The 27449-nt window shown below is 46.8% G+C and overlaps 1 protein-coding gene across 3 annotated transcripts; it reads left to right on the forward strand.

Annotated features, from left to right (window-relative positions):
- The first annotated feature begins 3505 nt into the window (after positions 1 to 3505).
- On the forward strand, positions 3506 to 27090 carry LOC139047401 (uncharacterized). Of its 3 annotated transcripts, none has more exons than XM_070521226.1 (9): positions 3506 to 3658; positions 5115 to 5224; positions 6659 to 6825; positions 10147 to 10244; positions 13976 to 14189; positions 16183 to 16359; positions 22335 to 22432; positions 23790 to 24018; positions 26919 to 27090. In XM_070521226.1, the coding sequence occupies exons 3-9, from the start codon at positions 6727 to 6729 to the stop codon at positions 26943 to 26945; spliced, it is 942 nt and encodes a 313-aa protein (XP_070377327.1). In that variant the 5' UTR covers positions 3506 to 3658; positions 5115 to 5224; positions 6659 to 6726; the 3' UTR covers positions 26946 to 27090. The 3 variants fall into 3 exon arrangements, with proteins under 3 accessions (XP_070377327.1, XP_070377328.1, XP_070377329.1); XM_070521227.1 differs by having other exon boundaries at positions 5115 to 5219; XM_070521228.1 differs by lacking the exon at positions 16183 to 16359.
- The last annotated feature ends 359 nt before the right edge of the window (positions 27091 to 27449 follow it).

Here is a 27449-nt window from a genome sequence, read left to right on the forward strand (position 1 = left end):
TGGTCACACATTATTGTGTTTAGGCAAATTACTGCAACCCCTGATAGAAGGCGTTTTAACACGCGCTGTACTCCACAAGCGCCAATGTGCAGCAAGAAATCACATACGCATGCATACACGTTGAAAGCGCGGTGGAGAAAGGCGCGACAAACAAGTCAGAAAAGTAATAAATAAATTAACCTGCCACAACTGTTACCAACAATGGCGCCCGAGTGACATTAGTGGCTGCATACGTTCATTCATTCTCATTACTGTCAGTGTCATTACTGTCAGCGTCATTATACTACCACTGTCATTATTGTCAATGTCATTACAGCCACTAATGTCACTCAACGTTCGTCGTTGTGGGACCCACAGATCAAAACTTTGATGTCATGCGATGTGTATGTTTATGCGCGTTACGCCGTTAGCAAACTAAGCCGAAATGCAAACGCCAAAACTGGAGCATGCATACTGTGAATAACCGACGAAGCCTTGTCACGAGGAAGATGGGGATGAACGATGATTGCCCATGAAAGATTGGCACTAAAGAGAACTATGGCACAGAGAAGCGCGACACCCCTCTATATACAATTAAGGATTTTATTGCCATGCGTGAGAGTAGTCTACATCCATTCGGTGGGATTGCTCAAGAATGGGCTCATACCCAGAGGAGGAGGAGGAATGAACGTTTATTGTAAGAAACAGCGAGAAAGTGTCCTTTCTTCGCCCTAGGTGGGCGGCTCTCTTAGTCCAGAAAGCCGTTGGCTAATACTGCAGCCCGGGCCCGGTCCACCAGACTTCACTGATCTTCCAGGCTATGTGCCTTTAACATTGTCTCCCACTCATACCCAGAGGCTAAAGAATTTGGTAGACCAAGCCGAAGAAATAGACAGAAATGTAGCGACATAAAAGAAGCCCTTCAATATCATGCACAATTCCCGTAAGGGGTCTGTGTGCTTTGGATGTAACTTCGAGCCGGTAATACGTCAAAAGCACGTTGTCGTTATTTAATTTCTGGATACTACGCACAATGACACGCGCACTGGCAATACTCTGTATGACAAATTTCTGTGCTCTTTCAAACGGGAGCATCGGTGACACATGCCAAGTTGCCCCCCAAAAGGTCGGGTAGGCCAATATACAAGAAAATCAAGCCAATCGTTCGATATCATGAGCTACTTTATAGGGAGGTCGATATGATATCAGCCGATAATTACGTACGTCGTTCACGTAATTACGTACGCCCCCCTCGGTCGCCATTGCTCATCGTCACACACACACCGAATCTTTCGGGCGAGAAAAATCGACAGCACGACCATGCGAGAATTCCCCTCTGCACGTGGCAGATCAGTCTAACTCCCTTTATAACGAAGTGCTCGGTTCCTCCAAGAAATTTCGTTATACGGGTCACTTCGTTGCCAAGGTCACCCACCATTTACCGCTCCCGCTAGAGCAGGCAGAGCAGGTTCAACAAAAGGAAATCTTTATTTAACACGAATTCAGGAGAGGCTTAGTAAAATAAGCCGCTACTTTTTTCTTTTTGTGTACACTTTGTCTAACAGAATGTGCGACTGCAGCCAAAACCTTACTGGACCTACTTTCAGAGCATGCGCCGCCGTGAAACGCAGGAGCTATGCCGCTAACGAATGCCCCTCTCGCTGTCGAAAATCATTGTTTCGTTTACAGAGAGAGAGAGAGAAAGAGAGAAAGGCAAAGGAAAGACAGGGAGGTTAACCCGAGATTATCTCCGGTTGGCTACCCTGTACTGGGGGAGGGGCAAGGGGATGCAATAGGTGAGAGAGAGAAGGATAAAAAAAAGACAAGAAAAACCTAAACACGCACACGCATGTACACACGAACTGTTTTTGTGGGCACTGTCACGCAGCCCGCAAAGGCGTTCCTAGTCTTACGCAGTGTCACCGTACAATCCTACGTCACACAGTGCAAATTCACAATTTGTCATAAAGTCCCGTGTCTTTCAAGTATCGCAGCAGCGCCTTCATAGCAGACCGTTTACAGCATGTTCACCGAGTCCTGTGACCTGCGACGACGTTCGCGTTTTCTTTTTTTTTTTCCGCGCTCGCTGAATTTCGGAGACGTCGTAAGCTGTCGGTGGCGATTACGTCATCGAGCGGCTGTCAACGTCAGCCGTCGCACTCGCCGATTCGCTGAAACAAAAAAAATCCGCCCGCGAGTGGAGCGATTCCTGAAGCGGGACACGATTTGCACACCGCGCCATACACGCCCACAAAGGGGGACTGTCCGAGAAGCGGACGGTGTGCGTTCAAAATAAACAAAGATTACGAAATAAACACGAATAAAATGTCGGAATTGTCACATTGCGCAGCATAGGTGCACATGGGCACATCGCGCGCCAGTTTTCTTTACGCCAAGTATAGTCAGGAATGAAATGGGCAGTTTTATGAAAATTTCGTTAACTACGTCACGGCAGCTTCGTTTCACGTAGATCACGTGGCCTCCACGCTAGCTCCTCCGCTTCTCTCTCACTCTCATCTAGACTCCGAAATGTTGCGTTGGATCTGCGCAGTGTTATTGTTTTATTTTGCCGATCTCATTCCATGTTACGTCTGAGTAAATCTGCGTCGAGTGGCGTGCAGTATTACACTTAGCTTCTTCAAAAGAACACAACACTTTGCATGCACGCTGTGGGAGTGCTGCTTTTGTGCTTACTCACTGACGTCGTCGTGGTGGACCAGATATACTGAAAAAAATAAATTATGGGGTTTTACGTGCCAAAACCACTTTATCATTATTAGGCTCGCCGTAGTGGAGGACTCCGGAAATGTCAACCACCTGGGGTTCTTTAACGTGCACCTGAATCTAAGTACACCGGTGTTTTCGCATTTCGCCCCCATCGAAACAGATATACTGAAGAAAGTATCTGTTCCTTTTAACCATTTACGAGCAGCTCAGCTAGCTGATCTGAAAACCAAGTTGTTAACGGCGTTAGATGCGTATAGCAAATGATGTAAATGAACCTCAACTTAGCAAACGGACTTCAGGCAAACCTTATATTTCGCTTTCTGTATCAACGAGGAAATATTGGCTATCGTGTCTCGTTATTGGGACAGATGGTTCCTGCTCGATACGGTGTGATAGGAAGCGAAACAATATCGAGCGATACGAGGACACTCCTTGCTGTCCCAGTCTTCAATCACATTGTTTCGCTTATTTTTACGCAGTACTGGGCATTCATTTCGTAGTTTGCAAAAGCGCGTTTTCACGCTATATTCTCGTTATATTTTATTCGAAAATTTCGCTATTGGTACAACCCATACTCAATACTAGTCTACTGTGCGTGTCCCTGAGGAGGTCCTGCCAAGTTACCCACTTAAATACGGGATATTACGGTAGATGGTCGAGACGGCAGGCGCGCCTTTGTATGGCACGAAGCGCAAGGGATCGAGCCGGCAATGCAGTCTGACGGGCGCCCCATTAGATCAACACTGAAGCGCGCGGCGCCAGTGAATGCATGTTTATGACCTCCACATAGGGTTGATTCATTCTCCATTGTTTTTATGCCTAATGTATATGAGAAGTGGCAGTTCGTGAAGCCCGATCACAGCCGACCCCTGCTGCTTGCCTTGCGCGTCGCACCACGAAGCCACCGCGAGCCGCTCGACGAGGACGACTATTCGCTCCGGCAACTTGAAGAGTGAGTATTTGTTTTATTTATTTTATTTAATACATACTACTCGCCTTATATGTAAGGCTGTAGCAGTGTCGGGGCACAAATACAGCTGTGAAAGTGTTATCAAACATGGTTAACAGTTTCTGTCGATAACATTTCCAAATGTTGTGGACAAAGAATAAAGGCAGTACAGACACTTTCCTGTGAGTCATGTCAATGTATGCAATTCGTATACACAAAGTTATCAATAGCACTATAAACATGTAAAAAAAAGAGAACTTACCACGAACAATTACTGACATGAAAAACACCGATACATACATCTAATTTTTCAAGCTAAGGTAGTAGAGAAATATGATTGGTTAGTCTTGAGACAAACTTATCAGTTGAACTACTAAGAATGACGTGTTCAGGTAGTGCATTCCATTCTGTTATCGTACGTGGAAAAAATTAGATCTTAAATGTATCACTGTGGAATCTATACTCTTTCAAGTGTCTACTATGTTTTGTTCTAGTATGCCTGGTGTCTGGGAACGGTAGAAGTCGTCGGTTATTTCCGTTTGCTTCATTATCCAAGAGGTAGAATACGAACTCGAGACGTAGACGCTTTGCATGTTTGTTTAATGTGAGAAGACCTGCTCTCGCAAGGAGTTGAGAAGGCGAGTCATGGCGTCAATACTTGTTGTACACAAATAATATATAGTAACAGATAGTTTCAGCACGGTTCTCCATACCTTTGTCCAGGGACCGCGGTTTTAGTTTGCCTTATACGCAAATATATACCGGACTTTAAAAACTTCCAGTGCTCACAATAGCGCCGCATCACATACAGCCTAGCCAGCGGGGGTAGCACATCTTGTAGAAGAAGTTGCGTGTTCACGGGTGCACAGGACTATATCGACGCAAACGATTCCTCTTTCCTCGTATGCACAGGACGTCCCAGTGACCGTGCACGAACGTTTGACGAAGAAAGGACAGATCGCTCTACGTGAATAAGCAAAATGCACGTTGTTCGGAGTGCAGTTGAGAAACCGGGACGTTAGTTCCTAACCTGCAATTAGTTAATTAATGAAAAGTAGCCGTACGTTTCAGTATTATGGACTAATTTCTAAGCTCTCAATTAGGGACTTGTAGAGAATCGTAAGAAACGTCAAAACGACTTTTTTTAGCCAAGGTAGACATCGTGTGTCAATTCTTTTTTTTTTCGGGTAAAGCGAGAAAGTCATCAAAACGCGACAAAAATTCCGTGAGACTTAAACGCGCCCTCGCGTATGGAACGGCAGCGCCATCTGAGAAATAAAAAGCGTAGAGCATGACATGTAACTCGTCTGCATCCCTTGAAGCTGCGCGATCAATTGCACCCACCAATCTAGACGCTGGTAAATGTCCCGCAGGGACGCACCGAATCTATGAGATCAGCGTTTGTAACGTGCAAGCTGGCACCACTGTAAGCAAGCGCTTTCTCTCGGGACTCTTCCAGGCTAACGTCACAGCTACCCTCCGTTGATACCTCCCTCCGCGCCTCAGCTGTGTGAGAGACCCCCCCAGCTACGCCTGCTCGGCGAGAGAGTGACGCCGAATCCCGGTAAGGTGAGTTAATAAACTATAAGGCCCACGGGATACGCCTGAGCGACCGCAATGCGATCGCTCAAATGTATACCGTTGTGGTGATAATGGCTGCGAATTGGCCAGCTTCCATTGATTCACGGTTACGAACGAAGCTCAGCTCTCAGGCAAGAGACGAAGAAAGAAGCCTATGAAACTGGTGGCTGTCTCGCAACTGAATTTTTTTTTTTCATTTGGATCTAACCATTACATATCCGCATACAGAAGTAAAGAAAAATCACCGCACAAGCACTCCGTACAGATGGTTAACCAGTGTAGATGAAACGTACAGCCCCGGTGTTTATCACTGGGTTAATACCGACGGTTCATTAAACGACGGCTTGGTAGGGTGCCCGATCCTTGGTACCCAGTTGCTGCTTGCGTTCGGCTGCACGAGCCTCTTCTTGTGCCCAGACTGCAGCATCGTCATGGTGCAGACGAGCTCGTTCCCGGTTCTGCTCCCGGCGCTGTTGATCGACAGCTGCCTGCTCCTCAGGAGTACCTGTGATGCTATTAGATCTTTCCGTTGAGTGCGGGAGTTCGCCGACGTGCGGCGCATGAGGTGGGGGTCGCCAACCTGTCAGACGGGTCCGGTAACGTGGTGGACGCGCTTCGGCGCACCATAATTGGAATGCGACGGCGACTGCATGAAGCTGATTGGATGAAGTTAGCAAGAAAAGGAACACACTGAAAAAGACAAAAACAAGCATGTGGGCATCATTACAATTACGCCTTTACAACTCTATAATACAAGTTTATCGATTTGACGCCGATTCTAGGAACAGTCTTTTCACGTAGAAAAGTTGCCACGAAGTAAGGCATCATCAAAGCATTCGGTTCCGAAAGGTTTGATAAACTGCTTTGTTGAAAGCGACGCCGCATCTATATATTAACACTTTGTATGTCTTTTGAGTGTTATTATTATGTCGCAGCATTCTGTGTGGGTTATAGATCGATTTGTTCGCTATTTCTTTGTTTCTACAGTGACTGTCGTTGTTTAATCCTGTGTGCGCAATGTGCTTACTTCTTCGCCGGATCACTTGCATCTTTTTTTTTTATATCACCTCATGTTAGCCTCCTTTGCACATGAAACGATATACTGTTACTGTAGTATCCAACGGCACAACAGCTGCCAACATTTCCAATGTCATCACAATAAATCGCGCACTGGAGCCTTTACAAACATGCCTGCATTACAACGACGCTCATACAATCACCTCTTCAATTGTGCAGCCTCCAGTTGCGGCCCGCGTTACAAATCCCATTAAAATAATTGCGAAGACAAATGTCGGGCACGTAAGAGGCCGGAACGCTTCACTGTAATTGGCTGCTTATCAGTGACGCGTAGAAAAAGATCGGGTCAATGACGTCATGTTTTCGTTCTTTTCTTTCATTTTTTTTCTCGGCAATCGCTGGCAGCCGCCAGAGCTGTCGACGCCGTCGAGTTCCAGGTTGTAGAGAGCACCCCCCAACCACCTCCAAGAAAGATGGCCCAGATGCCGGGTTTGGGTAGAAGGATCACCACCGCGCAACGGGTCCTCATAGCCGAAGCGCGCAAAGAGTTTGGCATGCACATTATATTCAACGTAAGTGCGTCCTATCGTCATGCTGAGATATCGTTCTATCAGTCAACCAGCCCAATGGGGCCAGTAGTGAATCGAATATTTAATCTTCTGGGTCATGTAAGAGTGTCTAACAACAGGATCGAGGGTCTTCATATCGACACCACCGAGACGAAGCTCTGCACAAGGGTTGCAAATTTAAATGAAACAACAATATTAGCAAAATACTTACAAACACACACACACACATATACGCGCGCACGCACACACACACACACGCACACACACAAACACACACAGGGGAATCTAAAACGCACGCTGAGAACATTTAACGAAAGTGTTAACGGCACCAAACAGGACAAGAAGGCAGCCATTGTGCTAAGATGTTTGCCGAAACTGCTGACCCCTGAGCAAAAGTTGCGACGAAAAAAACAATTTTGCATTGACTGAAAAACGTCACACTACAACGATGAATGTGAGTGCCTTCATCGGTGGCAAAACTTGACGCAACTTAGATCGAGCGAAGGTGATGGAGCAAGGAGTGGAAAAAGAAAGATGAGCGAGGGGACGCACTGTGGTAGTTTGTCAGCGGTAGTTTGCCTGACGGGGTGAAAACTTTTTTCGCCGCTCGCGAAGCAAGATGACACGGAAGGAGTGGGCGCGTCTTCACCGCGGCCGGACAGCCACAGACATAGCACCGTCGGGTCACGTGTTTAATTAAGTTTGTTGCACTGTTCTTACATAGCGCTACAAAGCACATGTAAAAAAAAACTGTTGAATAAAGCTAGCGTGGAACAGTGCAATAAATGTACTTATACGCGTGACCCAGCGGTGCAATAAATCTGGTTGTGCCTGCAAACACGCTATCAACGAATTATCAATACTACACGCAGGCCGAACTCATATGTAGGGCTTAAGCAACGGCGATAGACTGAAGACAATGGTCCTGGCTGCCTCCTTTGCAAGGACCTGTTATCTATTGATGAAATGAAGCAAACAATAATAATAATAACATTTGGCGTTTTCGTGCCAAAACCACTTTCTGATTATGAGGCATGCCGTAGTGGAGGACTCCGGAAATTTTGACCACCTGGGGTTCTTTAACGTGCACCTAAACCTAAGCACACGGGTGTTTTCGCATTTCGCCCCCATCGAAATGCGGCCGCCGTGGCCGGGATTCGATCCCGCGACCTCGTGCTCAGCAGCCCAACACCATAGCCACTGAGCAACCACGGCGGGTAATGAAGCAAATGGAGCCGAATGAACACATAGGGGACATTTCTTGAAGTTTTGTCAGCGTTCTCGCTGTTGGATTGCGTTAACGGCGACAAGGTTCTATAGCGTTGGAAGGAGACGCATCGGAAACGTAGGGTGTGGCCATAGCCTCTCATTGTTGGTTGCGGTTTATTCGTGCGTTTGTCCTGCGTGCAGAATTGATCATTCGTTGTCAGCACGTTCGACGGCGCTAAATGTGACCGCGCGCAATCACCGCTAATGACACCAAGCACCTAGTCGCGTGTTACTTTTTTTTTTTCAAATCTCGCGCGCTCTTTGTGGAGCTCGGGAAAGAATTACAACCACGCGCAGATATACGTTCGCGGAATGAAATTGTTTGGACATTTCTGGATACTTTCCGCAAGTTCTCTATTGAGTAAACTTTGTTTAATGGAACACTTTATAAGTTGCTTAGATAATGACCGTTAATTATTGAGTTATATAGGCTGAAAGTAAAATATATTTGAGTCGCTGTAGAGGACAGCGAGCAACTTATACTAAAGTTTGTTGCATTCTCGTGGCACTCGAGAGGATGTTTTAAGCCTCGGCGTGAGTTAGTGGAAGCACGTGCCCAGTCAGCGCGTGCATTGGCTGTTTTTTTTTCAATCGATAATAGAATTTTTTCGCAACCCCCCGTGGCATAAGGCAAAAAAGTTTACTTCTTATGCTAGAATACTAGGCGTAAAATGTGCACGAGAAATCAAAAGGCTATTTGACGAGCTAACGAAGCTTTTTGTTCTACTTGGGTTGCCACGCGGCAAAACGTCATAATGGAGTTAAATATAAGCATGCTGGCCCGTTTTATAGAGACACTGCAACAGTGATTTGTAAAATGTGTTGCACATAATCTATTTTTCATCAACGAAGCTGCAGCAGTTAACGTTTGAAGATATTTTTTCACCGCACATAATACAGTTTACGCATTGTAGCTGGCGACTTCGAAATATATGTCTTCTTAAAACAAATTCAGAGGATGACACCAGTTTCGAGATATACGTTCCCCAAAAATTGCGACGAAATACTTTGGCATTACAGTAATTCTCGAGCTTCAATGCGCAAAAAAGGCGTTTTGTTGAGAAAAAAAAAGTAAATGCAGCGACAGCGCATTTTCACCGCAAGTTTGACAGTGCTTATCTCAAAACTGGTGATTAAAACAAATCGTTTCAAGTGAATGTGCATTTCAAATTTCCGTGATGTCTGTCTCTAATAGTGACCCCGCTAAATTAATAAAGTTTGCTATGTGCTGCAGGACATTTAATAAAAGCTTGTGGAGTGCGTAAACATTTTCGTATCCGAGCCAGTCAGACCCTGTAAATGTCCCCCAGTCGTAAGCGGCGATTTCAATCTTCTCAAGCCCGGAAGTTGCTCGCTTGTCTACTTCGTGGCTGAAGCGTATGGCCTCAAAGCAACATGTGCCTCATCAATGATGGCATAGACTTCGTACAACACTCGGTGGACATTCAGTCAACATTCGTTCAACGTAATAGGAAACATTGGTTGCGCTTTCTAGACAATCACATGTAAAAAGACAGGACAGGCGCAAGTTTGCGCCTGTCCTGTCTTCTTACATGTGATTGTCTAGAAAACGCAACCAATGTTTCCTATTACAATGAACCAACTTGCCCAACAACGCATCCTGCGAAATTCGTTCAACGTTTGGTCAACATTTGGTCAACAACCGGTGGTGGTACGGATCACGCATTCGTAAGGGGGCATATACAGGTGGTCAACTTGCACAGATGCGTTTCCTACTTCAGCGTCCTTGTGTCTATTGTGCCTTGCACGTCCTAGTCGCATCCAGAAATGACGGAACTCGTGCAAGAACAAAAGCATGAACGTCGCGCGCACCAATCGCAAGACATCATCGCGTCCCCGTGCGTCGTTATGCGTACTAGCGAGCTTTGTGTTCGAGTGTTCAACCATGTTAAACACGCGTGTAGCATAAGTGTACACTAACTAAGGCGGGACCATTGGTTTAGACTTTCTTCATAAACTCCAAGAAGCTACGTGTCGTTTATACGTACGAACGTTGCAAGGAATTTGTGCTTTTTTGCTGTTTTTATATTGCAGGAACCAATCAATGCGCTAGACAAGGATTTCAGAGTCGAGTTCAAGAATAAATGCGCGAAGGACTCAAAGGTCACTGTTGTCCTTGAAATTTTACCCTCGTAAGCACTCTCCACTTTTCTGCATGTTCTGTGTATCGGACTCTGCGGCCCTCTGCCACTAGGGACATTCAACTGAACAAATTGAAATCGAATAGAGTACAGATGAGATTTCGATTCGATTCCCATTCCTTATAATTCCTGAATAATTCATGAAATGCAAAACGAATCCAAATTTGACTTGGAACATGGAATTGAATGGAAAGTATTTGGTTTGAAAAGTAAGCGAAGAACGTTGCACTTCATTGTGAACACAGCCATGATTGCCAAATTGTGTATGTCGTTTAAGACGATCTAAGAAATCTTCAGGCATTCAAGGGAAGAAAAATCTTTGATCAGGTGACTGTATGGAAAATATCTCAACATAAAAAAAAGAACTTGATAGACACGGTGCTTCTGAAGTCGGTGCATCTTTTCATTGGCTCGCTGATTCCAGGAGAGGCGCTGCAAAATCTCGTATGAAGGGGCCTTGCAGGGTTTATATTGTGTTCACGCTACAGGAACTTCTAACTTGTAACCAAGTACCAGGCACGGGCCAATACATACTTTGAAGTTGTACAGCCAGGTTCAAAATACAGGGGTGAAAAAGTATTTGAAATGGAGAAAGAAGACAGTAAAGGATTATACATTTACAACCACATGAAGTCCGCAGACAATGAAACCAAGGAAAGCATAGGGGTTTCATTGTTGGCTTTGTACGATTGTGAGCAACGAAAATCGGGTCCCTCGGTTCTCTTTTTTGCTCTTTCATTAGAGGATTGCTTGTATCCGATACAATGAATTTATTTATTTGTTTGTTCGTTTGTTTATTTGTTTGTTTATTTGTTTGCTTGCTTGTTTGTTTGTTTGTTTGTTTACAGAAGACAGCAGTCCTTGATAGGGCCAGCAAGAGGGGCAATTAAACAAAGATAAAAAAAATCTGCGGACACCTAAGCACTTCTTCCGAGTTGTGAATGCGAAAGCATTGATGTGCAATTGAACGCCGCTGAGTGGTGCTTCGAGTTTCGCGCTGCGAGTAATGTATGCACAGCGGCACGTGCTGTCCACTCCAGCAAGCAACAGCAGCTGCAGGCTGCGGTGCCAACGCCGCGTGCCACACGACGCCGTCCTGCGCGACGAGAGAGCGAGCGAGCGCGTCACGTGACCGGCCCGCCGACGACAGCCCATGTCGTGACGTGGCGTCGCGTCACCGGGCCTGCTACGTCGAGGCGTGCTGGTGACGTGGCGTCGCGGCAATGCAGCGCCTGGCGCGGTATCGCTTCGGCAGGTGTTCCGATTCACCCGCTGTGCTCCGTCGAGGCCCTTTCGTGACGTGGCGTCGCATCCAATGGGAATTTAGGTGCCTTTTCGCTGCTACAGACACCGTCGGCTTTTTCGCTCGATGGGCCATTTGATGCTTTCGCATAACAAACATCTGAGTTATGAACACAGACAATGCGATTGTATGGGGAGTAAATCATTCAATAGTAAAAACGTTATTGATGTAGAAAGCAAACATGGATCTATGATCAACATAAACAAACACTGGCCAATAGAAACGCTGTTAACAGCGATAGTACGTGCCAACACCATAATGAAACGACCAACAAGGAAACATACGGCTGTATTATATATAAATAAGATCAGTTATTTAAATGCTCAGTGTTAGGGCTGGTGGTAGTTTGTTCCTCTCACTTACTATTCTGCGAAAAAAAATTATTCAATGCTGTTGGTTGTGGGGATGTATCAAGTTAGTTATGGGGTTGTAAACAGCGCAGGTGATCGTGTCTCGTTTGCCTTGTAGCAATGTAGTACTTAGTTGTCTTTAATCAAAAAGGACAGCAATATTCAGTTACTTTTACGCTGGATTCCTCTAAATAGGCAGTTGTAGCTCGGTGCCAATTCCGATGCAGACAGACAGACAAAGAACTTTAATTACAAGGTCCTGAGAAGCTTTGCCCTAGGGCAGAGCTGTGGGCCGCTCCCACGTGGGGACGGGTAGGCCGAGCCTAACCGCCGCATCGTGGGCTTTCTGGACAGCCCAGGTTTGACGCGAAAGGTCTGAGCTCTGGATGGCAGAGCTCCATTCTTCTTCTGTGATGCGATTGGGTCACTGTAACGAGGGGCATCGCCAGAGCATGTGTGCGAGATTGCTAAGAGCCTCACAGTCGGGGCAAGTAGAGCTAAATGCCTCTGGAGTGATCGTGTGGAAAAGGGCCAGATTTGGATAGCACTTAGTTTGAAGCATGCGTAAAGTGGACGCCAGAGGTCTAGCCAGTTTGCTGTGAGGGGGAGAATAAGTCCTCCTACCCAGGTGATAGTGCGTAGTAATTTCGCTGAAAGTAGTGAGAGTGTGTAGTGTAGTGAGTAGTAGTGAAAGTAGTGAGTGTGTAGTGAAAGTAGTGAGAGTGAGTAGTGAATTCCCATGCAGCCTTACTAAAATACAAGTAAAACGCAGGAATGCTTTTACGAGACAACGCCTGAACCAATTTTAATTTAATGCGTTGCATTTGCGAGAGAAAGCTAAATTCTACCAGACTCTAATGAACAAGATCTTGACTTACGACTGGAATACCTTGGGAAAATTGTGGCAAAGTGGTAAGTCTCAAAAGAAAAAGAACAAATAGAAGCACGAAGTGCACACACATGTACCTTCACCCCAAAACAGAGACTGCAGTTCCGTAAACCGAATCTGTTAGAGCATCTTGAGGGGATAAATTTGATATGTGAATTTACAGCTTACGCGAAATTGTTACAATGTTCGCCCAAGTTTTGCAAACGACCTCCTTCAAGATTATTGGTGCGTTTCAGAGTGGTGTATAATACATGAATTTCGCCCCCCTATAGATGCATTATTACGCATAATTTGCATAACTATCATATGAAGTTCTTTTTTCGCTTTTGAGTTACAGAGTTGAAAACTTGACAGTTCCCCTTTCGGTCGTTTTTTATGCGAAGCATATTACTAGAGCTCAACCCAGCTCCTCAGGCGCGGCGGTGTCGCCTTCAATGACCTTTGACCCCATGCCATACCACGTGACACCGTGACGTCACGACAGAGGAGAAACGGGGCTCCAACTCGCGCCGTCGCTCGCGGCGTCGCCTTCAAGGCTGACCACGTGACACCGTGGCGTCACGACAGAGGAGAAACGGGGCTCCAACTCGCGCCGTCGCTCGCGGCGTCGCGGTGGTATATAAGCAGCAGAGGCAGCTGCGCTTGCCTCTGCTAGACACTCACGAGGTGAGATGCCTCCTGGAGACAGAGCTGCTCGTTGGAATGAGAAGCGAAGGTTGCGGCGTGCTACAGAGACTTTCTAGGTGGCTTTGCTACGGCGCAGCGACTAGGCGCCCCGCATCGGACGCGGTGAGCGTCGAGCAACGCAGCGTTCGGCGCGACAACGAAATGTGCGCCTGAGCAAGCGCCGCACGCCTGAGCCGACGCCGACGACACCGGCTTTTCTGCGACACGAGCTCCTTAACGCTGTCGCGTTAAAATAAACGCTAGTATGCTTCGCATCCTGGGCTTAACCTTAGCTAAGCCACAGCCATTTTTTTTTTAGTTTTCCAATTTCCAACACTATGTAGTTAAAAAATCAATCGCTTAAATAAAAATATCTGGATCCTACCGTCCCTATATTCTAAAGTTTTCTAAGAAATGACACACGGGATAGCAAATAAAGGCGCCCCACTAGATTTCGCCGGCTAGGGAAAGTTACTCAAACGAGGCCAGCTACGTAATGTTTCGCTCTTTGCAGCAAATTCATGGAGCTTTGCTACGAGACGGTCGAGGACAGCAACAAATACTTCTACGTGCGCCAGGATCCGCAAGACCGCAAGCTGTATGTGGGTAGCAAGCACCTGCAGCACAGCAACCATCACCGTTACGACCTGACTCTGAAGAAGCCCGTCACCATGAGCAGCAAAATTTACGTCATCCAGCTGGAGTGGAATTCCAGCAACAAAATCGAGGTACGTACGATTGTTCACTCTGTTTGACGTAGTAGTTCTGCGGAAACCCGCAAGGTGGAGAGAAGAATGAGTAAAGGCAAAATCAGACATCCACCCGTTTCGTAGCAACTGCTACAAAGGAAACCCATACGGGTTCCTCGAAAGAAAAGCCTCATAGTTGAAAAAAAAATTCGTCCTGGTCCGGGACTCGAACTCAGGACCATTGGTAGATGGTAGAGATGGTCAGATGGTAGAGCGGCTGCCCCGGAAAGGCGGTGGTCCCGGGTTTGAGTCCCGGACCAGGGCGAATTTTTCTTCAACTATGAGGCTTTTCTTTCGAGGAACCCGTATGGGTTTCCTTTGTAGAAATTGCTACGAACGGGTGGATGTCTGATTTTCCCTTTATTCATTGTTCACTCTGATTGCCGAGATTGAGGAAAAGGAAAAGAGAAAAAAAAATCCAGGTAAAAGACTTCTTTTTTGCTTCTGCATCAACTTGGTTGTGCAGAATCTTCCCCTTTTTGTTATTGACACGATGTAGTAGGAGAGATTGACGCCTTTAGGTGGCACCGGCTATTCCACAGGGGTCTCGACGGAATTTGTAACAAAATGTGGCACACAAAAAAAATCGCAAAACACAGTCTGTCGGCAATGTGACAGAAGGACGTGGGTCTAGGGACCCACCAAAGATGAACGTGCATTCCGTATGTAAGCACACGTGATTCGTACGTTTCCGAGAACGCGCAAAGAAGTTCGCACTTCCACAGACGAGTGAGTGCACATACCGTAAGTTTACCCATACATAACATACTACGCGAACATTTCACAACATACCAAGCGTAGACACACATCATAGACGTATCTGTCCGTGGACAGTACAATGCAATGTCATGATCATCATCAGCAGCAGCAGCCTGGTTACGCCCACTGCAGGGCAAAGGCCTCTCCCATATTTCTCCAACAACCCCGGTCATGTACTAATTGTGGCCACGCCGTCCCAGCAAACTTCTTAATCTCATCCGCCCACCTAACTTTCTGCCGCCCCCTGCTACGCTTCCCTTCCCTTGGGATCCAGTCCGTAACCCTCAATGACCATCGGTTATCCTCCCTCCTCATTACATGTCCTGCCCATGCCCATTTCTTTTTCTCGATTTCAACTAAGATGTCATGAACTCGCGTTTGTTCCCTGACCCAATCTGCTCTTTTCTTATCCCTTAACGTTACACCTATCATTCTTCTTTCCATAGCTCGTTGCGTCGTCCTCAGTGCAATGTAAACCTTGAATTTCTTGAAAGTCTCTCTATCTTGCGTTCTCACTGACTATTCCAAATTTATTATCACTTGGAGCCGTGCAGTTTGGCTGCAGTCAAGGGGCGATTCGCAATGCACTCCGTAACTTTAGAGAGGCATCAAGCCGAACACGTTGTGCTGGGGGTTTTACCTGTCCGACATTTTACCTGCGACAGCGTTGAGGAGCTCTTGTCGCAGAAAATCCGGTGTCGTCGGCGTCGGCGTCCGCGGCGTTGGCCGTGAGCGACAAATCCCAGCAGGCACTTCATGAATAAAAAACAACTTGCAAGATGGGCTGGGTGGGAATCGAACCAGGGTCTCCGGAGTGTGAGACGGAGACTCTACCACTCAGCCACGAGTTCGATGCTTCAAAGTGGTACAAAAGCGCCTCTAGTGAACGCGATGTTGCCTTAGAAACGAGCTGTTTCTAAGGCTCAGGCGTGCGCCGCTTGCTCAGGCGCACATTTCGTTGCCGCGCCGAACGCTGCCTTGCTCGACGCTCACCGCGTCCGATGCGGGGCGCGTAGTCGCTGCGCCGTAGCCCATTGTCTTACACCCCTTGGCGGGTCGACGGGAACGCTGTCGCGTTCCACTCTTGAAGGCGAAGCTTAAGCGTCCTCCAATTTTTTACCTGCGACATTGTGTGCCCTGGCAGGGTCTTGCAAAACGCGAGCCATCTTTAACGCCTCCGTGGTCGCGTCTTCCGGGCGTTCCGCCATTGCAGGTGTACCTGGACGGGACGCCCACTATCGCTTCGAGTCCCGCTGCGTCCATACTCAAGGACTGTGCGCGCCTGGTCCCCGGCGAGGAGTTTGTAGGCGACAAATCCAAGAAGATGCACGGCTTTATAGTTTACGAAGCACACCACACTTCTCCTAAACAGATGACCCTGACAGAACTGGTATGTATTCGACTACGTGGGCAATATCCCTTGCTCATTGAATGAATGAATGAATGAATGAATGAATGAATGAATGAATGAATGAATGAATGAATGAATGAATGAATGGTGTTTCTTATTATTAACAGACAAGATACAGTACAAGGGAATGTTATACAGGAGGATGTACCGAGGTCGAAGACTGTAATCAAAGACTGTAATATATATACAGCTGCATCGAAGCATTGCAGCAGGTGGGCAATGGAGACTATACATAATTTACGATGAGGAATAAGGGAGCAAAGAAACGATGACAAGTGCAGGTTATCGCGACAAATGCAGAGGTGTAGATTATGCATTCGGGCAGATACTGCGACATGGCATCTCAGAGGTACGAGTAACACCCTTTTTGGTGTGATGTGTCCTACATGTTTATTGTACTAGTGAGAAACGAATTTTTGTAGACAGTCAGCGGTACACACTTTTGTTTCAAAAATTTTCTAGGCATGAAGGAGCCTCTTTGAAAGAAACTGTGCAGGAGATAGCTGAGTTTATAACACGGATACAGGCTTTGCCAAATTATATTCGATATGCGAATTCGAGCTTCCTGTCTAGCCGGTGGCGCTTGGGTAATCGGTCCCCCTCTGCAGTTAGTATTTGAGGGTCCTTGAGGGATATGTGCAATGTATGAACCTATATACAAGGAGCAGTCGCGATCCGGAATTTCGATCCGGATCGGACGCGATCGCGTTGGGAATGGGCCGTCTGACGTCGTCAATAAATTTGTGACCGAGTTGTGGCACTGCCTTGTTCTTTATCGTCATTACAATGTGACGCGAGCAAAGTAAGCGCCCGATTAGTAAATTATGGATTCAAGCATGGCTTCAAGCCGGGTCGTTATAGATGGATTGTTTTGCATCTAAGGGATGCTCACAGCGTCGCAAATTTAGATTTTCTTCGTGCTTCTACCTGCGGCTTGCTACTTTGCTCGCGTGGCTTAACTAGCGTGTGACATAATAAATAACATCATGGGGAAGTAATCACAATCGTTTGATTACGTAGAGGGACCCGATTTCCTACAGCACCCAGTCATGTCCGCGACTCAGGGGCACTGCAAAGCACCGACCCATCTTTAAAGGGGTGGAGACATCAAAATTTTCGTTCATGCGTTTGTTGATTCAAACGTTGCGTCATGCTTCAGGGAGCACGATACACACAGCGGGATTCATATATATCCGATAAATAATTTAATAATCGCATTATTATACCGAGCGATTTCGGTTTCGGTTTCTGGGCTCCGGCGGATGCTATGACGTCACAGAGGAGGAAACGCAACATGGCTTGGTCACGTGGGCCACAAAAAATAGTGACGTAAAACTATGCTGCGTCGTCTGCTCGCGCATACGCGTGCTCTGCCAGCAGAGGTCAACTGGCGATTCGAAGTGCGTGTCGCGATTATTATAATTATTGCGAAGAGCGACAACAACGGTAAGAAAATATTGCGGCTTGTGAGAGTCGGTGATTCATTCCGAAGCGCCGTTAGCGTTAGCTTCGAAGTGAACCGGAAAAGGCCTAGCCACGATATCGGCGGCGCCGAACGATCAGAGGCGGTGAAGCTGCCGTCGGTGCACTCCTCGGACGCTGATTGGCCGCTTCGCCGTACGGCTGCCGCACAAATGGGCCCCGTGCCCGTGCTCTCTACGGCTAGGAAATCTCGCCGTTCGCAAGCAAAACCGCCGTCGCACGGGGGCCCCCGAACGGCAAACGGCGTGCGGCGAGTTTCCGTGCCGGTAACGTGGACGGGCCTTCACACTGAGAAAGGCCAAGCGAAGGACAGACCGCTCCGAGCTGCCGAACTATGCGACTATGCGAGGAGAGAAGCGGACAACACGAACGCCGCATACCCTGGTCCCTTTCGGAGTCGGCCGGCTACTGTTTTACACTCAAACGTGCAAAGGCCCGTCGGCACAGCAACTCGCCGCACGCAGTTTGCCATTCGCGGGCCGCCGTGCGGCGTTCGTGTTGTCCACTTCTCTCCTGTGTCCGTGTCTGCACGCCTTACCCCTTCTTTGTATTAAGAAAGGATTTCTATATGCCTGTAGCTCGGTCATAGTGGAGGCTATGCTCGGTCGCTCGGCTCAGCAGGCTCCGTAACCGGCATTTCATCGCTACTCATCATACGTCACGTTTTTGAGCTGGTGTGCTATGACGTCAATATTTTCGTTCCTCCTCTGTGACGTAGTAGCTGCCGCGCTAGCGATGGGTCTCGACTACGAGAAGGAGTTTTTAATGACTTTTTGGAGCTGAATTAAAATTATTTTGAAATGTTTGCAGCGTCCGATACCTCGTTCGGGGTGTCCTTGCATACCGAAGCAGCCTACAACATGCTTTTTATAGCCTCAAAATTTGGTGTCCCAACCCCTTTAAAGATGTCGCAACAGCGAAGCAACGCAAACGGAGACGGCAGGGTAAAAAAACACGTACTATCCCGCTTTCCTACAAGTTGACCAGAATGCGAAATGCGGGTGCGGCCAGTCTCAGCGCCTAGCGGGCACACGTGACCCAGCACACCTCTCTACTGCCAACGGCGCGACCGTGAAGTTGGCATTCCTGCAAAGGAGGATGCCTTCGGCGTCATTCATTACGCTTGGCGAATAGCGGCGCGAGCGGCGAGTTCAGTCAGACACGCAACTCTGGCTCCCTAAGCCTATTCGCTACTCCAACTAAATGCCAGCCCTCTAGCGGCCGCGCCGAGAACCCGCTGATGTAGGTTCGGCCGCGAGTTCTCACGTTACGGCGTGCACCGCAGCGTTGCCTCGTAGTTATCAAAACGTCGTGATGCCGCTGTGAACGAGTCCAAAGAAAAATACGGCTATCGAAAGAATTTTGCTGTTTATCATCACGGTCATATCGCGGCGGACAGACGGCAACTCGTCATTTCATAGTTTCCCGAAAGTAGCAGACGACGCCCAACGGAGAGCGACATGAATGCGAAAAATGCGCATTGGGAAAAAAAGATGGCGGACACTATACGGTCGCTTGTTCGAAGCAGTTCACTGGATACGACTTCTGTGTTCCCGGAGAGTAGACCATTGCTTCCTTAAACGTGTTGCTGGCGTCTCGAATCACGGAATGTACTTTGTTTAGGCAGGCGCTTTCATAAATTAGTGATGTGTACGGTTAAGCTTCATTCTGTTGGTTAGTTCATTCCTCCGCCCCAGCATTTGCGTTACTAATGCCTTAAGCAGCAGGAATTATTCTCGCTAATGTACTTTTATCCGCAGGCAACGGTGGCAGGAATTACAACTGTAGATCTTAAGGTCCGAAAGTTGATCTTGACACATGTTATGCCCCAAGGCGACATATCATTTTGGTCGCAAGCTTTAGTGTAGCGGTGTGAGCAGAAGATGCTGTTTTCTCATTCAGCGCGGTGAGCTGTCGATTTGCTCGCAAGAGATTTAGAAGCAACTGCAAATAGCACTCGTTTCAGATTTGGAACGTTCGGCCTGGCCAAAGATCCGCTAGTTTAATTTCCGACACTGTGCTCACCGCTAAATTCCATTACAATCGGTTCGATTCGTTTCTGAGTCATGCGCTTATGCTAATGCAAGTGGCATTGCTCAAAAGAAAACCCTCCCTAAATTTCGCAAACCCATTGGAAGAAACGCAACTTGGGCCGTTTGGTTGTTACTTCTGTATAACGCTCGGTACGAGATCGCTTCTTCCATAGCCTCCAAGATTGAGTACTAAAATCTGTCGCGTGCGTCGCCCCATCTCGGAAGCCATGCTTCTTTCCTCCAAACATGTGCCTCAGCGCCAGTGAGACCGCCATCAATTTTTTTACCTTGCCGGCCACTGTGGTTTCCGCAGCTGCAGTTGCCTGCTTTTGCAAGGAACGTGGAACGAAAAGCGGTGGTGACACTTCTCTGTAAGCGCACTGTCCCGAACCTAAATGCACAAGCATTTCTACGTCCACCCACTCGGGACAACCGCCGCTGACGCGTTACGCTTTCACTGCACAAAGGAAAACGTCGTATTAATAAAACAAAACGAAACAAAAAATAAAATAATAAAATAAACTAAGATAACAAAAGATATAAATCTCAAGGAAGAAGAAGCCAGTGACAGTGATTTTCGAAACATGCGATTTCTTCAGCCAAAGTCAGGTACCTTGAGTCCCTGCGCTACCCATCCGCTTCGGCGAAGCGGCGTACCAAACCAGACGTCTACGTGTTTTCGCAACTGTGCATATACTCAAGGACCGAGCGTGATCAAGGGCGCGAAGAAAAAAAAATAACGTGGCGGTACTAACGCGCGCATCTGTAAGTTATTCTAAGTGTGCTAGCACTGTATACCTTTCAATGTTGCCTCCAGATGTCTTGGACGTTGGAAAAGGGTATTCTAAGTCTGCTAGCATCATATACCTTTCAATGTTGCTTCCAGATGTCTTGGACGTTGGAAAAGGGTATTCAAAGTGTGCTAGCACCCTACCCTTTCAATGTTGCCTCCAGATGTCTTGGACGCTGGAAAAGGGTGTTCAAGTGTGTTAGCGCCGTACCTTTTCAATGTTGCCTCCAGATGTCATGGACGTTGGAAAAGAGTATTCTAAGTGTGCTAGCACCCTACCCTTTCAATGTTGCCTCCAGATGTCTTGGACGCTGGAAAAGGGTGTTCAAGTGTGTTAGCGCCGTACCTTTTCAATGTTGCCTCCAGATGTCATGGACGTTGGAAAAGAGTATTCTAAGTGTGCTAGCACCGTACCCTTTCAATGTTGCCTCCAGATGTCTTGGACGTTGGAAAAATGTGTTCTTAGTGTGCTAGCACCGTACTTTTTCAATGTTGCCCCCAGATGTCTTGGACGTTGGAAAAGGGTATTCTAAGTATGCTAGCACCGTACCCTTTCAATGTTGCCTCCAGATGTAATGGACGTTGGAAAAGGGTATTCCAAGTGTGCTAGCACCGTACCTTTTCAATGTTGCCTCCAGATGCTATGGACGTTGGAAAAGGGTATTCTAAGTGTGCTAGCACCGTACCCTTTCAATGTTGCCTCCAGATGTCTTGGACGTTGGAAAAGGGTATTCTAAGTGTGTTAGCACCGTACCCTTTCAATGTTGCCTCCAGATGTCTTGGACGCTGGAAAAGGGTGTTCAAGTGTGTTAGCGCCGTACCTTTTCAATGTTGCCTCCAGATGTCATGGACGTTGGAAAAGAGTATTCTAAGTGTGCTAGCACCCTACCCTTTCAATGTTGCCTCCAGATGTCTTGGACGCTGGAAAAGGGTGTTCAAGTGTGTTAGCGCCGTACCTTTTCAATGTTGCCTCCAGATGTCATGGACGTTGGAAAAGAGTATTCTAAGTGTGCTAGCACCGTACCCTTTCAATGTTGCCTCCAGATGTCTTGGACGTTGGAAAAATGTGTTCTTAGTGTGCTAGCACCGTACTTTTTCAATGTTGCCCCCAGATGTCTTGGACGTTGGAAAAGGGTATTCTAAGTATGCTAGCACCGTACCCTTTCAATGTTGCCTCCAGATGTAATGGACGTTGGAAAAGGGTATTCCAAGTGTGCTAGCACCGTACCTTTTCAATGTTGCCTCCAGATGCCATGGACGTTGGAAAAGGGTATTCTAAGTGTGCTAGCACCGTACCCTTTCAATGTTGCCTCCAGATGTCTTGGACGTTGGAAAAGGGTATTCTAAGTGTGTTAGCACCGTACCCTTTCAATGTTGCCTCCAGATGTCTTGGGCGTTGGAAAAGGGCATTCTAAGTATGCTAGCACCGTACCCTTTCAAAGTGACCTCCAGATGTCTTGGACGTTGGAAAAAGGTGTTCTAAGTATTCTAGCACCGTGCCCTTTCAATGTTGCCTCCAGATGTCTTTGACGTTGTAAAAGGATCGCCTACATGCCGCGGATAGGCCTCGGTCCGTGGTGATATTTAGTGTACCGAGCTGTTGCGCTGTCACTGCTCTCATCGACGTGTCCGCCTCTTTTTCTTTGCAGAACCACAGCTACACGCTTCCCTCGCAGTACGTCGTGGGCGCCGGCGGTGTCCTGCGGTTCACCGGAAAGTGCATTATGCGAGAGAGTCGCACGGGCGAGTAAGGACTGCTTCAATCGATTAATCAATCGATCGGTTTAAGCACTCAGTGCGTGTTGTTTCCGAAGTACACGAAAAAAGAAAAAAACTGCTGGACGCCAGTGACTCTATAGTTCCCTCTTAAATAACAAACTGGCACGGGCAATTTAATTATTTTTTTTATTTTACGGTACATACGCGGTGATTATTTTTAGGTCTTACAGAATTTTTAACGATTGCCTGTCACTTGGCCCTTGCGCCATTAAACACTACATATCATCAACGATTGCCTGCCTGTTGCGGAAAACGTAATTATAGTCCGTGAGTTGGATTATCCTGAGACGCGGATATCAGTTGCGCAAGAAATCGAAATACGTATTCGGTTAATGAAACAAATATTATAATTAGCTTCTTATTTATTACTTTTCGGCACGTATCGCATATGACGAGTTGTAGCCGCCGAACTTGCAAGGCGTATTCACTTGAGATGACTTTTCAGAACGACACTTTATCAACAAGCTATATCCAGAAAGAGAGGTGCCAAACAATTGCGAGAAGTGTAATGTCATCGTTACTCTGGACCGTTTGCTTTGGCAGTGTCCTGCGTCTTTCACAGACTGTGACAAGGAAGGAGACTGGGGGTGAAGAGCCCCTCACAGTAGAGTGCTTATAGATCAACTACAGGCCGTCCAAAAGGCCCACGATACGGCGGTAAGGTTAAACCTTATTGTCCCTACCTGGGAACCGCCTGCGTCAACCTAAGGGTTGATCTTCAGTACCTGAACAAAGTTCATCATGCCATACGAATTTTGAAATAGGCGCCGTCGAAATCCCTGTAAAGATGCACTGTCGTTCTAGTTTCCTGAATAAAAGAAAGAAATAGGCGCCACTTTCCTGAATGAAAGAAAGAAATGCGCGCCACTTTTCCGAATGGAAGAATGAAATACTCGCCACTTTCCTGAATGAAAGAATGAAATACTCGCCACTTTCCTGAATGAAAGACTGAAATGCGCGACGCAAGAATGAAATTGGCAGACCAGCAGCGCTCGCTTAACCACTGAAACGGAAGCTTCACTTAATATATATATATATATATATATATATATATATATATATATATATATATATATATATATATATATATATATATATATATATATATATATATACATACATATATATATATATATATATATATATATATATATATATATATATATATATATATATATATATATATATATATATATATATATATATACACGCGTTGGGTCTGTACAATTTCTTTTTGTTCGCTTCTTTGTTTTGTTTCGCGTTTCTGGTGCGATCCGCATTCCTCTTCCTTTTTTGTTGTTTCTCGCCGACCCCGTCGCCGGCAGGATCAAAGTGTTCTACGGCGGCCAGGTTGCGGCCACGCTGGGCGGCTTGCAGATGAACAAGGACATGACGGTCGTCATTCTATTCCACGCCGACAAGATGGCCATCTCGCTGCTCGGCGCCCCGGTGCCGAAGTCGGCCGTCGTGGTGCCCTTGACGAGGTCCGCGGCCGACCCGACCACCAAGGAGATCACGGTCAGCCGAAACCTTCAGACGCACACCGTGGAGATCGTGAGTGCCGCATGCTATGGTGTGGTATGGTATTCCTCACGCGATGGCGCACACCCACTGTGGGGGATTGGCCAAGATTTGGATGAAATTAGGCTATCTTCATTGAAAACTGAAAATGGTGAAGCTAACTGGAGGAAACGAACAAAAATAAAGTGTTTAAGAATTCAAGACAATCTCTTTGTAGCAATTATAAAATCCTCCATGGTTGAGCAAGTATCCCTGTGGCACTGTGCAAGAGAGCATATGGAGGCGCCTTCCTCCTCCTTTTTCGACGCGTCGTCTTGTTCTTTCTTTTTGTACTTTTCTCTAATAAAATGTTATTCGGTAATTTTAGATTAGGGTACTTCTAAGCGCTCGGAGGCGCGAACTCCACTGTAGGCCCCGTGCACTTTTGTTTTCTTTTTGTGTTTTGTTTTGTAAGCCCGGCTATTTGCGACCCCCAACGCTTGATAACCCTAACCCCAAGACCGAACTACATGTACACGCCCTTGCCGGCGCGCGATGGCTCGCGCCTTGCGAGGAAGGGAAGTTTCAACCTACAAGCCACGCGCGTCAGCGCGCGCCCACTTGGCTCCGTATTTTCGCCTTTGTAGACATCGTTTCGTATTTTCGCGAGACAGCCAGAGCACCGATATTTGTTGCTGTTGTTGTTGTCGTTGCCGTCGTCATCGTCGTCGTCGTCGTTGTTGTTGTTCTGGGTGGCTGTGGCACATGCCCACGGTGGGGGATTGGCCATCCTTAAGGAAATTATCAGGAGGGAAGATAACCGATGGTCATTAAGGGTTACGGAGTGGATTCCAAGGGAAGGGAAGCGTAGCAGGGTGCGGCAGAAAGTTAGGTGGGCGGGTGAGATTAAGAAGTTTGCAGGGACGACATGGCCACAATTAGTACATGACCGGGGCTGTTGGAGAGGTATGGGAGAGGCGTTTGCCCTGCAGTGGGCGTAGCCAGGCTGATGATGATGATGATGAAAGTAGTTATCTGTGCTCGCTCCACGCTTGGACGCGCACGATCTGTCCCCGCCAAGTATGCGCATGCGTAGGCGCGCGGTCGCGAGATTTCGCGCGCCGGTTAGCGCACGCGTGTAGTTTCGCGTTAAAACTCTCTATTGACGCTTTTACTCGTTTAAGTGAGCCCTTCACCAGGCCCCACAGCAAGTTTTGTTTGATACGCTGGAAGTTGTTACGAGCTTTCTAAGGAACTTTCTGCCACGAGCATTTCCTTTTTCCTTTCCAAATCAGTTCAATAGTCGCAGAGATGGATAGAGAAGGTCAAGCTTTCATTTCTTTTTTCACAAAGGAAAGAAAAAGCTTAGCGCCACTGAGCAACTCTGACTTCACGGATTTCAAGTTGTCTGCGCGCGTTAGGGTCGTTAAACAACGTCGGAAAAAAATCGTCAAAACTTTCTAGTCCTTAGATCACTCGGAGTGCAATGCCAGGTATTTGTTTCTTTCTAACGCTCCACTAACTTTTCCGTTCTTTTCGTCTTTCGCCGCTGGCTACGTCAAGACTCGAGCGACGCCGTTATCGCTGAGATTAGAGTTAATCGGCGCGGCGCTGATATGAGCGGAGGAAAGGAAGGTAAATGGTGACGTCACAAAATTCGCACCCAGTGTTTCTTCAGCGATAAACTATTAAGTAGAACCTGAGTGGACGCGGTCAGAATCCGGAAGTGACTGAGAGCTGTTGGGATTTGTGTCCTCGATCACTGTACCTCATAGTTTACGTGCATTCGACGCGAGCGGGTCAAGCCAGAAGTCGACCCCTGACCCCCCGACCACCTTTGCATGTATATATATATATATATATATATATATATATATATATATATATATATATATATATATATATATATATATATATATATATATATATATAGGAACGAACGTCCTAGTAGTCGCACTACTACAATAGATAACAGATAACATAACAAAAATGCAATGGAGACTGCAAGTAAAAAAAACAAGGATGCTCACAATCCTGATTTACCAATAACATACTTTCAAATTATATTTCAAATTTCTTGGTACCTCGGATTCTAGGGGTCGGACAGTCAAAATTTTTGTCCCCTGGAATCGATTTGGTAGTTCTCCGTACACCTTGTAGCAACGAGGAAAGTCAAAAAAATATTTTTTTCATGCACATCTAGTCTTACGAGACGGTGTAGTGGAAGGAGTAGTAGAGAGAGGAAATATACCGTATTCACTCGCACAATTCTCGCGCTGTGCTGATTCTCTCACCCGCCATATTGGGCATCGAAACTATACTTTTTTTTTCGTCTAGTAATTATTGCACTTTCGAGAGTCGCTGCAATGACAGTTGCCTCCATTGAGCCGACGCCAGTGTATACACCGACTCGGAATAAGTCTGGCTGAAGCCACTTTACTTATCAATTTAGTGACTCTATAGGTTTATACAGTGTCTGCAAACAGATATCTCTTACGGTTCCCGCTTATGTAGACGATGTGCTCTTGTTAGAAATGTAAGTGCTGTTTAAAGGTAATGTTTTGTTTGAATTTACCATTAATGCCGCGAGAACCCCCTGACTTACCGCAACAATATGTTTTTTTGTACTGTTTAGCACGTATAGAGCATTCTATGGGAATATTTAGGCCACGCAATCATAGCCCCGCCGCAACATCGCTTCAGTTTATCGCCCCAAATGATGATGATGATGATGACGATGACGACGACGACGACGACGATGATGATGATGATGATGATGATGATGATGATGATGATCGATCACTGAGCGAGTAACTGCAGGAGGGCCTATTATTTTGTTGGCAGATGGATCAATCTTATAGTTAAGAAATCCTTACACTGAGAGCGCATCTTATTTTTTTTCGGCACATCTTATCATCTCGCCTTGTCTCATGCGAGCTCCTTCTCGTTCGCAGTTCACCGGCCTTTCATCACGCGTGTGAGACAAGTGCAGGGGCCGGAACGCACACTGGACGACCGTTCAGACGCTGGAGACGTGCGGCTCACCTGTGTATGCACGTTTACTTTCAACCTTCGCGCCTCCGAGCAAGAGAACGAACGGTGTTCAATAAACGATTGCTCCTCCTCCATAGGTGTTCGCTTCCTCGATCCCTTTCCTTCTTTCATTTACATCCCTCTATTGAACGACTACTGACCTGATTTAGCGAGGCATTGGTTCGGACTAGCACGTGATCCTCAGATTTTGAGCGACGAAGTTTAGGACGCCGCTTGGAAAGACGACACGGCAGGCATATTTATCCAAGCCGTCTGCTAACTTCCAACTAAAGTTGGAAGTTAGCAGACGGCTTGGATAAATATGAAGAGCCATATTTATCCAAGCCGGGTAAAGAACGAAATACGGGTAAAGAACAAAAGAACAAGGAGCAGAAACGGAAAGTAACCAGTCGATAAGGTGGCAGTGCAAGCACGTGTTCGTTGTGAACAAA

Source organism: Dermacentor albipictus, chromosome 7 (genome assembly GCF_038994185.2).
Source record: "Dermacentor albipictus isolate Rhodes 1998 colony chromosome 7, USDA_Dalb.pri_finalv2, whole genome shotgun sequence".
NCBI lineage: Eukaryota > Metazoa > Arthropoda > Arachnida > Ixodida > Ixodidae > Dermacentor > Dermacentor albipictus.

Excerpts from the sequence above, each read along its gene's own strand:
- LOC139047401 (XM_070521226.1), top strand. The coding sequence starts at position 6,727 with ATGGCCCAGATGCCGGGTTTGGGTAGAAGGATCACCACCGCGCAACGG. Across the intron at positions 6,826-10,146 it reads GCATGCACATTATATTCAAC|GAACCAATCAATGCGCTAGA; the intron begins GTAAGTGCGTCC and ends TTTATATTGCAG. Across the intron at positions 22,433-23,789 it reads CGAGAGAGTCGCACGGGCGA|GATCAAAGTGTTCTACGGCG; the intron begins GTAAGGACTGCT and ends CGTCGCCGGCAG.